General features: G+C 45.4%; 1 protein-coding gene across 9 annotated transcripts in view; it reads left to right on the top strand.

The window, feature by feature from the left end:
- Window positions 1-12,049, top strand: part of RALGAPB (Ral GTPase activating protein non-catalytic subunit beta) — a 98,803-nt gene extending 86,754 nt beyond the window's left edge. For all 9 annotated transcript variants that reach the window (XM_056121896.1, XM_056121891.1, XM_056121889.1 and 6 more), the window contains 5 exons: window positions 2,589-2,725; window positions 3,799-3,907; window positions 4,872-4,950; window positions 7,454-7,602; window positions 8,038-12,049. In XM_056121896.1, the coding sequence (XP_055977871.1) occupies window positions 2,589-2,725; window positions 3,799-3,907; window positions 4,872-4,950; window positions 7,454-7,602; window positions 8,038-8,231 (668 nt within the window). In that variant the 3' untranslated portion in view covers window positions 8,232-12,049. The remainder of the gene's footprint in view (window positions 1-2,588; window positions 2,726-3,798; window positions 3,908-4,871; window positions 4,951-7,453; window positions 7,603-8,037) is intronic.
- Window positions 12,050-13,099: the final 1,050 nt, after the last annotated feature.

The following is a 13,099-nucleotide window of genomic DNA, read 5'->3' as shown; positions in this document are numbered from 1 at the left end:
AAGAGGCATTGAGTGGCAATCATGTTTGGTCTATAGTCTACTTTCAGCATGCTTCTCCCATCCTGGGAGGATCCTCCCAACACCCTTTATTTGGTGCTCCCTTCTCTATATGAGCTCCCTTTTCCCCTAGCATGTGTGGCTGCCTTCCAAGCCATGGAGCAAAATTCCTGGTACTAATCTCGGCCACTCTTGGGTGGTGGTCTCCCATTTTGTTACTCTATGTTCCCCAAATGAGTGCAGTCTTTCTATGTCTGTCCCTCTCTTTCTGACTCATTTCTCTTAGCATGATACTTTCCATGTAGTACCACTTGTATGTAAATTTCATGACCTCATCTTTTTTAATAGCTACATAGTACTCCATTGTGTAGATGGACCAAAGTTTCTTTAACCAGTCATCTGTTCTCAGTTACTCAGGTTTTTTCCAGATTCTGGCTTTTGTAAACAGCTATTGCAGTGAACAAACAAGTACAGATGTCATTTCAACTATACTTTTTTGCCTCTCTGGGATATATTCCCAGGAGTGGTATTGATGGGTCAAATGGGAGCTCAATTTCTGATTTTTTGAGAATCGTCCATACTGTTTTCCAAAAGGGCTGAACCATTCGGCATTCCCCCCAGCAATGAAGGCGGGTCCCTTTCTCGCCACATCCACGCCAACACCGGTTGCTTTTGTTCTTTTGGATGTGGGCAACCCCACTAATAATCTTTAAATAGTAAAGCAATCCCACTTTAACTCATTTTTTAAATCTTTCTTTTAACTCACTCATCATATTAAAGCCCTGTTTTCCAATTTATTCATCTTTTTTTCTTTTTGTGGGGACTGGAAGGAAATCTCCCAAGCAGTGCTTAGGGGAGCTTTGGGGCTTCACCGGTGATTTCTGACCAACTGCGCATGTGGTTTGATGTGCGGGCCTGAGAATGTGGTTCTGCTCAAACCCTAAAGCAGCCAGAATTGCACAGGGCCACCTGGTGGGGTGGGGAGCTCAGCCATGTCCACTAGTGTTTGGGGCCTCCAGTGCTACACATGCTTGAGGGAGTATATGCCAGGGACCCAGCTGGGGCTGGCGACATGCAAGGCATGCACCTTCACCCATGGACTATCATTCTGGGCATCCTCCTCCCCTTTAAAAAAAGTAATGATTATGAGTGAGCTGGCACCTAATCCCATTTCCACGGGAAGCAGGAAGTCCAGAGTCCTGCATTGTCAGGTTCTGCTGGCATCCTTTGGCTCACCATCTGGAAATAGAAACGTCAGCCGCCTAGAAAAGATGATGCCTGTGCTTCCTCATCTCAGGAGTAATCACTGCTACCCAACCGGGACCTGTGGCTTCATTTTCCCAGGAGCTTCGCTTCTTGTTAGTTACACGTTTGTTTGACCAGGTAGTAAGTGCCAAGCTCGCCCATGTTCATTGAGATCATGGTGGGATGGGGTGATCCACATTAGACTTTCCCTTTCCGGATTTGGCTTCTCAGGCGTCTTACCTTGGCAACTTCCCCGCATTTATATGCTGACTCTTGACTTCCTGCCGTGATCCTCTTCCCTGTCTCATCCTCTGGAGTCAGTTGTGTCCTTGATGAAATGGGAGTGGTCTCTCATGCTCTGTGTCAATCAGTGTCCTAGCAGCTGTTTGTCTTCTCATGCTGCCGTCCTTCTAGAAACTAGACCGTCTCTGTCCTCTCCGGACTGGGTCCCTGCTGGCTGTCTGGGGCCCAGCCTGTTTACACCAGTTCAGATCAGAAAGGAAAGTGACCTTCCCCTGTACGGTGGTTTTTTTTCCCCATGATTGGGTCTTCACTTCCTATTATGAAATGTGGGGTCTTATTGTTTCTTTGTGGGGTTTTTTTGTTTGTTTTGTTTGTTTGTTTTTTGGTCACACCCGTTGATGCTCAGAAATTACTCCTGGCTCTGCACTCAGGAATTACTCCTGGTGGAGCTTGGGGAACCATACGGGATGCCGGGGATCAAACCCGAGTTGGCAAACGCCTTACCCGCTCTGGTCCCCCTGTCATGAAATGTGACCCATATAAGTTGCCCCTACTCCATTTCAGCTTCCTCGTTGTACCTGAGATTTTTCTTTGTTTCTTTTTACTGTAACTCTGCATTTGTCTCTGTTTGTCTTTATCTCTGTTTTTCACTAAATTGCTTCTTAATCACAGGCCTAGGTCCTTTGTAGTTTTTGAGTATCCTGGTGCTGCTACTTGATGCTGTACTATATGTTTAAATATGTAATCAAAATAAATCAGTGAATAATAGGTGGCTTTTATTGTATTATATAAATGAAAAGTCTAATAGTTTCTAACTCAGTTATCCTGTAAAGCCAGAACTAATAAACAGGCTAAATTTAGACCTCTAAGGACAGTTTCTACCATTTTTTGAAGGGTTCTAAATAAAGAGTATGCAGCAGAGTCCTCTAAAATCAACCTGAAATATAAATTTCTTGATTTTCAATAGAAAAACTTTGCCGGACCTTGCTCTAGAAAAAGAACAACAAATCTTAACCGATTTAAGATTATTAGCATAATTCAACATTTCTGTTGCAAAGACTAGTATGTGTTGTAATTGATTTTCATTTCTCTCTGTTCCATAGCTGATTCGTTAGAAAGCAATATCTCAGACCAAGATAGTGATTCAAATATGGATCTTATGCCTGGAATTCTGAAACAGCCAACCTTGACACTTGAGCTTTTCCCTAATCACACAGACAATCTTAATTCTTCACAGAGGGTAAGTCATTTAGTTAATACAGCTCCAAAGTTGTATTGGGTAATGGGGGTACCTGGGAGCTCATGCTTGAAAAAATTTTTTTTTGCCTGGAGTCATACCAGGCAGCAGTGCTCAGTGGTTACTCCTGGCTCTGGGTCAGATTTCACTCGTGGCAGGCTAGGGGGCTATATTGGATGCCGGAGATCAGACCCAGGTTGGCTGCATCCAAGGCAAGCACCTTACCCACTGCACTATCGCTCTGGCCCCTCGTGCTTGAAATTTAAATTTTTTTACTTTAGTCCACAGATTAATTAAAACAATGCTGATTCAGTAGTTAACTTAAAATAAGTCAAAATTTCATGGTTGATTTTAGTTGTTGCTACTGCTGTGGTTTCAGTGTTAGGGTCGCATTTGTTGTGGCAGATTATATACTTCAGTGGCACGGGATCACAGCTAGTGATGTGGGGTGGTGCTGGGGATCACACTCAAGGCCTCACACTGAACACTAAATCATATCTCTGAATCCCCTCATATTTCTTTTCCAGCTTTTAACAATCAAATAGTTCATTTTAAGAAAGGCTTTGTTGTTTTCCTTGATTTAATCATTCTGGTACAATGCTCTGTGTGTGCGTGTGTGTGTGTGTGTGTGTGTGTGTGTGTTGTGTGTTACTTCCTACCCTTGCCTATTCTTTCTTAGGCCTTGCTTTTTTGTTTTATTGGAATTTATTTAGAAAGATGTGAGGGGAGAGAGAGGGAGAAGTACATGATTGTTTGAGAGAGAACACAGGCTTCTCCAGAGTGGAAATAAGCAAGCTTCAAGACAAGCAAGTGAGATACGTGTTCAAGGAAGAACATGGGCTTGAAGAGCAAGCTCTTAAGTGTTTTATATTGTTTTTTAAATCCAACTGAAGAGATTACCCTTTCTTGTCAATAAGTCACCCGTTTTTCCCACAGTAATTTCTTTTGACTTGATACTCATGTAACTGGGCAGATTAAATACATACCTGTAAGATTGGATAGAATCATTAAGCCAGTTTCTTTTTTTCTCTTCTTTTTTCCTCTTCTACTCTTTTGCTTTTCTGTGTCTCTTGTAGCTCAGTCCCAGTTCCAGAATGAAGAAGCTGCCTCAGGGTCGGCCTGTGCCTCCCCTTGGACCTGAGACAAGAGTTTCTGTGGTCTGGGTGGAACGCTATGATGATATAGGTACTGTGCGTGGCTTTGTTTGTAAATAAAATTGTAGCAGAGTCCCTGGGGTGCTGAACGTCTTGTACTACTCTGTTAGGCAGAGGCCCTCCTGGTACTGCCTCACAGTTGTGAAGATTGGATGAGATGAATAGATGCAGAAAAGAGCCTTGAACTCCGCATAGTATTGAATTGTGATTTGTTGCCAGGGGTCCCAGTGCGTCCTCCAGAACCTACCCCAGAAAAAAGAGAATCACTTCTCTCACCCTTCTCTCACCTCCCCTACTGTCTATCCTAGAAGTTCCCAAACAGGTTGGTTTGGCCTACCATCTTTTTTTTTTGGGGTGGGAGAACCCCACTTCCAAAAACTGTCTTCTTTAAAGAGAACAAACCAAAAACGTTGTCCCCCACCCCCACAGACACACCCATGGCACTGGAGACTACTACCCCCCTCCCCTGTCCCTAGATCGGCTCGGGGCCGCATCCCATTCCCCAAGGGTGGGGAATCACCCACTTCAGGAAACACTGCTCGGGAGCAAAGGTTGGTTTGTCCTTAGGTCTACTGCTGTAAGTTTCTCATGATTTTTAAGTAAACAACCTAAGAACATTAGAAATATGTATTGTCCCCAAGTCTCATCCAGCTCAGGGTTTGCTGGAAACTTGGATGGGTGTATTCCAAACCAAACCCTGAAAGATCACAGATCAGATTCTCGAAAACTCTCTGCTCTTAAGAGAACTTAGTGAAATGTCTTTTTCTTTTTCTTTTAGTTTTGAAACCACATCTAGCAGTGCTCAGGGGCTACCTCTGAAAATAGGTCTTAATGGATACCTTTCTTTTTAACTTGAGAGGAATAATTTTTCATATATGAAAATAGCACAATCCATCAGTGTGCTACCTTCTTGAAGCTCGATCAGGGAATCAGGATTTCTATCATTTATTTGGGAACTCTGAGGAAATATTAATGGCAATGTCGTTCCCTTCCAGAAAACTTTCCCCTATCGGACCTGATGACAGAGATCAGTACCGGTGTGGAAACTACTGCAAATAGTAGCACTTCTTTGAGGTACACTGTTTATTTGCGTGACATTTAGCAATCGGTATTCAAGCTTAGACCTGTCTGATGTATTATGTTCATTGTAGCTTGGTGATTGGGGTATCTTGGGTTTGGGGGGGGGGATGTGGGGTGGATGTTGTTTGTTTGTTATACTTTTTAAATTTTTTATGGGGTCACACCCAACAATGCCCAAGGGTCACTTCTCACTCTGTATTCAGGAATTAACTCCTGTCAGTGCTTGGGGACCCATATTGGGTGCCAGGGATCAAACCCAGGTCAGCTACATGCAAGGCAAACGCCCTATTCCTGTACTATCTCTCCAGCCCCTGTTTTTGTTTTCGGATTTGGGGGCCATATTTATCAATGCTTAGGAGCTACTCATGCTCTGTATTAGGAGGTCACTGCCATGAAAAGCTAAGGATTAAACCAGGGTCGACCATGTGCAAGGCAAGCACCTGAACCCTTCTACTGAACCCTTATACGATCTCCCCAGCCTTTGTTAATTAAGTATAGATTAACAAAGCACAAAGACCGGACTGGAGAGCTAGTTTAACAGGCAGGACACTTGCCTCGAAAGCAGCCAGCCAAGTTCAGTCCCAGGCATCCCATCACACCACCAGAAGTAAGCCCTGAGCACCGCCGTGTGTGGCCCAACAACAGAATGAAAGTTATAGAGCATCACTTAGGAGAAAAAGAAATCCCTTTTCTTCTTTCCTTCCCCTTACCGCTGTTGCAGTGATGACAGGTGGCTGCACTTGATTGGTTGTCATGCTTGAATATTTTGTTTTGGTCACACTCATGTAGTTGTGCTCCCGCACTCTCTGGGTATAGTGCTCACCGGGCGTTGCGGTGGTGCTCACTTGCTTGTCGGGGTCACTGCTTGCCATGTGCTCACACACCTACGGTTGCTGCTCCCAGGTTGCCACGTCTGCGGGAGTGCTCTGTACAGCCTCCAGCCTGCTTCTTGTCACAGAGCTGTCCCTCAGACCCCTGCAAGGATTCTTACGTGATAGGATTACTGATTTATGTTTATTTGCAGCAAGAGAAGTAGTAGAAAGGTGTTAGACAAGTATCATGTAGGGTATGATAAAAGTCCCAGTATTAGGTCATTCCTCCGCCCCTCTCGGAGAGCCCGGCAAGCTACCGAGAGTATTCGATATGCCAAACACAGTAACAACAAAGTCTCCAATGGAGACGTTACTGGACCCGCTCGAGCAAATCGACGATCAACGGGAGGGCCTTTACCTTTACCTATTAGGTCAAAATAACAAAGCTCCATTAACATATGTAGATAGGTAGAATTAAAATACACTAATCATATGAACTATTTAATGAGAAAATACCTCCCAGTTAAATGTAATGCAGATTTCATGTTAAGATTTCTATTTTAGTTGCCTTTGCATAAGAAGTACACAAAGAACGTGTTTCCATGAACAGTAACTGCGTATCTATATAGACTTCATAGTTTCAAGGATTTTTGCTTGTTTTCTTTCAGTTTAAACAAATACGTTAAGATAAGCCACAGAGGAAGAGTTGCCATCTCATTTTACAAATGAGATAAAATGTGCTCATACATGTCGCTCCTCAGAGTCCTCCTTCCAGTCCATGAAGGGGACGGGGATTTGCACCCGGCCCTCTCACCCAGCTGCTGTCATACCTTTCACATAGTACTGAACAGTCCTTGGTGTGCTGACCTGGAGTAGCTTCCTTCTGTTTAGTACGCGCTCGGTCATACTGCATGTAAGGTGGATTCATTCTTGTTCGGGGGTCACATCTTGCCGTGCTCCCGGCTAGTCCCAGCTCTCTGTTCATTTTTGTGCTGTCCGGCCCAGGTGAATTTATTCTAACATTGTTAGATTAATGCTAAAAAAAGAAGTCATTAAAGATAAGTTAGCCAATTCTGTATGTTTGGAGAGGGGTGGCAGAGTGGTGGATTTGGGCCCACCCCCTCAGCTGTGCTAGCCATTGTGGTGGAGTTTCCTGCACTCTCGCCCTACCTACTTTTGTTCCCTGTAGGAGGAAGTAACCAAGTGAAAATTCTATAGTTGGTTGCTAGATTGATAACTCAGAGCCAAATTAGATTTGTCTGGTCTTTCCTTTCATCTTAAGCCCTCTGTGACTTTGGGGGGTAGTGAATTAGCCGCTTTGTTATTAGCTCAGAAAGACTGATCCCATGGAGTTATAGAGATAGTGCAGTGGGCAGGGCTCTTGCCTTGCATTCGATCCCCCGAGCACAGAGCCAGAAGTAAGTCTCGAGCACAACTGATTGTGACCCCAAAACTGGGATGGTGGGGGAAGATCCTGTGGTGGGGTGGGTTTTTACGATCAGGTACTGTCCGGGAGTAGGGGGCAGCAACATGGGCCCTCGAGAAAGGCTTGTGAGCAGACTCGCACCCGGGCTCTATTCTGATCATTGTCTGACAGCAAATCCACTTCGGTATTCCGCTACTCCTGGAAACTGCTACTCCTGTTTGGGTGCTGGGGCTAAAGAGAGCTTTCTTTCTTATCGTAGATCTACCACTCTTGAAAAAGAAGTTCCTGTTATCTTCATCCATCCTTTAAACACTGGATTGTTCCGGATAAAAATTCAAGGAGCCACTGGAAAATTTAATATGGTCATCCCTCTCGTGGATGGGATGGTAGTCAGCAGGCGAGCCCTTGGTAAGGTCTTCGTGTGTGTCTTTATGTGAAGGGTCAGGGTTTCCCTCTCTCTCTCTGAAGGTATTAGTTATGACAAAAATAAAGGAGAAGAAATGGCGGGTTTACCTATTAGGTCCCTCATTTGAAGAACAGAGGGGGTCTCTAGTGGTGCTTGGGTATTGGGGTGGGGAGAGTACCTAGCAGCGTGATGGTTCGGTGCAGTGCCTGGGGGCCTCCAGCGCAGTGCATCAGCGCTGAGCTGGGGCGTATGCGTCAGTCCTTAGCATGATCTGGCCCTCATCATGGGTTTCTTCATGTGGCCCTCATCATGGGTTTCTTTTGGCACTGATCTCTAGAGGTAGGAAATTTTCCACAAACTACTTTGAGTATGCAGAGAATAGTTTGCCTGAGCACTGTTCATTCATCTTTCTGACTGGGAACCCCTCTGTTTTCCAGGGTTTTTGGTGAGACAAACTGTGATTAATATCTGTAGAAGAAAGAGACTGGAAAGTGATTCTTACAGCCCACCACATGTCCGCCGGAAACAGAAAATCACCGACATCGTCAACAAGTACCGGAACAAACAGTTGGAGCCAGAATTTTATACTTCACTTTTTCAGGAGGTCGGACTCAAGAAATGCAGTTCTTAGGCCACTGTTCACCTCGGACTGTTGGACTTATTTGGGGCTATAATATCAAAGCAAAACAATTTGATAGGTGATCACTGTAAAAATAAAAGCAAATCACTCCCCAAGAGCTCACTGTTTAATCTCCAGAATAGAAGAAACACATCATCAATCCATTTGACAGAAGCCTCTTGGCTGTCTAGTGAAATGGGCTCTCAGACACAATCATCCTCATGCTGGTAATGATGATAGACATTTTAGCCATAAACTTTATTTTAAATGACAATTTTAGTTAAATATAAGCCTTTTGAGAAGAAAGGCTTTTATGCATCTCAGTTAAACATATGCATTGATAGAATCAAATTTGCAAATTAGAAGTTGAAGATAGTTTTTTACCTCAGTTTTTAGGAGGTTGTGTTCAAAATTAAAATCTGTCTCAGAATCAGACATGCCATTTAAAGGCCCATGTTCATAGCATGGGGGAGAAGGAAAGAAATCTGCTCACTGTTAGGGCCCTTTTCCTTCCAGCTAGCAAGGTGAGAGAAAAGAACATAAATGTTTCTTGCTCGGTTTGAGTATGAAAAAAAGTCTAACCGTACAATATTTTATGTTTTTCTCTCCATGTTTCAAAAAATGATCATTCTCAGAAGTGCACAGATCTGTCTGAATGCCTCGGTTTTGGGGTACCCGGGAAAAGATCCAAATTGTAGGCGTGGCCTGCCTTTAATGGAGATAAAAATGGAATTTCGAGTGTAAAGGCTGTAAGAGGGCAGTGATGACCCCACTCTTCCATTACTGTCTGGCTTGGTAACATAAATGACAGGTTAAATGTCTGTTAACTTCTCAGTAATTTGTTGGCTGAATAATCAGAAATGTAGATACACAAGGGTTAAAAATTGTTTGGGTTTTTTTCCCACTGTCTCTTACTTCAGGACCAAGCAGGAAACAGTAGCATATTTCTGCAGGATTGTAATTTGGGGTTCAGGTAGTAGTCTCTCAGTGCTACTCATTTAGATCTCTCCCAAGAGTGACTGGATTCCATCCGATGGACATAACGTTAGTGACCACCGCCTTGTGTGGCTGCTGTTCCAGCTGGTTAGGATTGTTGTTTCCTGGACTTTGCCAGCTGAAGGCACAACAAATCCCTCCCGGGGCTTTGAAATCATTTCTGTTACCTCGCTGCTACTTTTCTGCCAGGGGTAAAAATTTTGAGGTGTCCAGACCCAGGAGATCCTCACAAGGATTCCTGTTACAATGCTAGAGTGTACACTGCTCATTTCTCCTACTCTTATGTGCTTTCTTCTTTACTAAGTGATTTATGTTTAGGAAATAGGTGACAACACTTAAAGTCCAAAGAGGTGATCACAGATGTAGCCAGGATGTCTTCCCACTTGAACCCTAATGTCAGTAGATTCTGTAAGTCAAGGTTGTAGTGGTTGATTTGGTTTGGTGTTTTGGTAGTTTAATTAGAGGGGTTGGGGTAGAATAGGACCTAATTCCCTGTGCAGATATTTCTGTTCCAGAAGTCTGTATTTTGTCATCTGCGAGCAAGAAGTGTGGGCATAGCACTGCTCTTGGTTTGAAATTTGCTGTATCCTTTTGTTCGTGTTTGTTTTAAGCTCAGGTAAAGGTAGCTTCCTCCTATGACTCCAGTTTCCATTCAGGGTATAATGTTATTCAATAATTGATTTTTTTTTCAATCTGGGCAATAAATTAATGTTTCCAGATGGTAGCATGGGGGGAGGGAGAAACATGATAAAGGTTAACAAAGCGTTACTGTATATTTCAGTAATTCAGCATGTACAGGGTAAGGTTTTACAACTTCGATAGAATTTTCAACTTGACATTTCAAGGGCAAAATGGTCCCTTGTTCTAGTGGAAATGAACAATAGAGGCTATAAATTCATATGCAACTTATAACATTCCAGAGGTTAAAAATAACTGATGTAGGTGTACTTCCTTCACGTGGTTCTTTAGATAAGATTGTTCTCTTGGTATAGTTTTGCTGTCAGAATGCACGGTGGGTGCATATTGGGGCCAGGCTTGCTGCGGGATCTGAATGGCTTCGGCGAGTGGACAGCTCTGTTGGATGCAGCCTGTGAGCTGGAGCGCTCTTCCTCAGAAGGCGGATGGATTCCAGAAGTGCAGCCCGAGGGCAGGAAGCTCCAGTGTGTACCGTGCTGACAGAAAGTGGGGTACATGACTTCCTCAGGTGCTGGTTGCTTCTGCTCAAAACTAACTTCTCCTAAATGTGATGAAACTCCTAGGACCTTTCATGAGTGTGGGTTTGAGTTCTGGTCACTAGGTTCACCCAGCTGCCTTTGTGAAAAGTTACCGAGCAGAATAATGCCAGAGGACCATTTCAGTCCCCAGGAATACCCACCACCACCCCCTCCCCCCGCTAGTAAATAGGTGAACACACATTCGTAGCCTTTGGAAGCCACAACCGGTCTGGTCAGCTTACACAGTTCAGTTGCTACGTGTGACAGGTGCTCCGGGGTGAATGAATGTGGCATTTAGTGACAAAGTGTGACCCAAGGGACAGAGGCCGGTTGCCTCTCCTGGCCCTCTCTCACATTTGGGGAACAGGGGCCTCCGTCCTTTCCTTTCTTAGAAGCCTGAGAATTGCGAGGAGGAATTTTGCTTTTATGGCCCTTGTTCATCCAGCTCTCCTTTCTGTCCTGTTTCCTCCTGCGTTTCTTCCCTTTTGTCCATTGACCTTTCGAGAAGAAAAGCTGGGAGTGAGAGGAGGCGTCCCGTCCTGCCCTGGCCATTCCCGAGCACCCGCACGCACCATGCTGTCCTCCACTCGCAGGCTCTTGTGGGCAGGTGGCCCGCCCTCCTCGGGACTCACTTACAAACCATACCTACACCTCGGCTCGCAACGCCGCTTGCCCCTAGGTTGTGTGTGTGTGAGCGGCCTCTCTTGAAGGGTCGCATTTACAGATACCGGAGAATCTATTTGTAGGGCTCTGCAGACTGATTTTCAGAGAGGCAGAGCGTCTCCCACAGAACTCATTTCTATTAGAAGGTGAAACTTTACCCAGAGTGGGAACCAACCTAGCTAACGACGTCGGGTGGTAGATGAGAGAGACGGAGGTGACGTGACACTCCTGCGCGCTGGAGTTCTCCCTGCGGTTCAGACCCAGTCAGGTGATATCTTCCTACAGATATGTTTACATGAAGCAGGAAGTTCAGTTCCCTGGTCTGTTGGAAGGATTCCCATGACAGCCTCTTTTCCGGAGAGAGATTGGAGGTGAGCCTGCCGCTCGGTGTGGAATCAAGTTGGGGATCTCGGTAGCTAAAGAAGCCATGTACTGTATAGTGTTTTTCTCAGAGTATCAACTCACGTTCTTCAGATGCTTTTCTTTTTTTTTAATGGTGAGGGAAAAGGTATCATTTGGGATTCCACAGTGCCTTGCATCCAGTAGGCGCCCAATAAATATTTGTTGAAGCAAACCCAAGTTTCCCAAGTCCTTGTCTCTTGCAATGACCAAGAACATCTTTCTTCTCCGAAGGGCTTGGCAGTTGTGGCTAAAAAATACACAGTATCATTATTTGCTTGAAATCATATATACAGTTTGTATGAATTTCGGTATGTTGCCAAGACATGATCTTTTTCTTATTGTATTTTCTGTAAATATTTCTGGCACTGAACTGTAAAGGCGAAATGTAAATAGGAAGGTGTCCTGTGTCCCCGCGCCGCCTGTGTTTTCTTGCCGGTTAGGGAAGAGGCCCAGAGGTTTGTTTGTATTTATGCCGACCCTTTGTCCAGAAGAAAACCATGGAATATTGAATGTAATACATTTAGTCAATTAAATTTTAAGGAGATTCTTATCTAACCATGTTGTGTGTGTGTGTATTTGTAGTTACAGGCTGGGGGTTTGATTTCTTCATGGGTGCCCCTTATTGGCTCCTGGGGGCGTGTGTCCACTCTACCATGGCCAAGCCCTCCTTTTTTGGGGGGGTGGGGGGGCTTTTTGGGTCTCACTGGCAATCCTCAAAGGTTAGTCCTAGCTCTGCACTCAGGAATCACTCCTGGCGGTGCTCGGGGGAACATATGGGATGCCAGGGCCCGAACCCTGTACTGTCGCTCTGGCCCCCAGCCCTCCTAATTTAGAACTGGCTTTTCACCCTGCCCTGGTTGAATTTCATGGAAGACTCAACAGCCAAGTGAATTTTCAGAGAAAAGACGCCGATCTCTGTAGAGCAGAAGCATTGGGGGCCCACAGGCGCCCCCTGCAGGGCCCAGCAGGGAGCCATGGCTCACTCTGGAGAGCATGGATAAGCGGGCTGTGCTCTGGGCTGCAGGAAGTATGGGAAAAGAAGCAAATGAGATCATCTGCCTGTCACCCCCCCCCCACCAAGCATGGTGTAACACAGGACCCGAAAGGCACCTCGGACCAGATGCATGGTCCTCATCATCAGACCTGCTGCCTGTTAGCACCCCGAGCCTCCGTTGCTCAGAGTGAGGGTAGGAATTGGCTTTTTCCCTAAGGACCCTCCTGGCGCCGCCTCTTACCTCTTGGGGGCTCACACTTAGGCCTCAGCCTGGCTGGAATCCCCCTTTGGGGTAGGAAGAGCCTCCAGCTAGCCTCAGGACCCAGCATGCGGAGGTTTTCGACCGCCTGCACGAATAGCGGGTAAGGTGGGAGAGGTAAGAATGGCATCTGGGGGAGGGAGGGAGAGGGCAGTGGGTAGGGCCTTACACAGCCCACCAGATTCGATCCTGGCACCCGTGTGCTCCTCTGAACCACGCCGGGGGTGGTCCCTCAGCATAGCCAGGAGTGCCACCTCCCCCCCAAAAAAAGAAGATTGGCTTTTGGGGCTCACAGAAGAACAACGCCTAAGCCTGCCAAGCCCCTCTCGGAAGACCTTACTAAGCAGATACA

Source organism: Sorex fumeus, unplaced genomic scaffold, assembly GCF_029834395.1.
Source record: "Sorex fumeus unplaced genomic scaffold, SorFum_2.1 ptg000044l, whole genome shotgun sequence".
In the NCBI taxonomy this organism is placed as follows: domain Eukaryota; kingdom Metazoa; phylum Chordata; class Mammalia; order Eulipotyphla; family Soricidae; genus Sorex; species Sorex fumeus.
The sequence above is the reverse complement of the archived record's forward strand: the minus strand, read 5'-3'. Positions and strand labels throughout refer to the sequence as shown.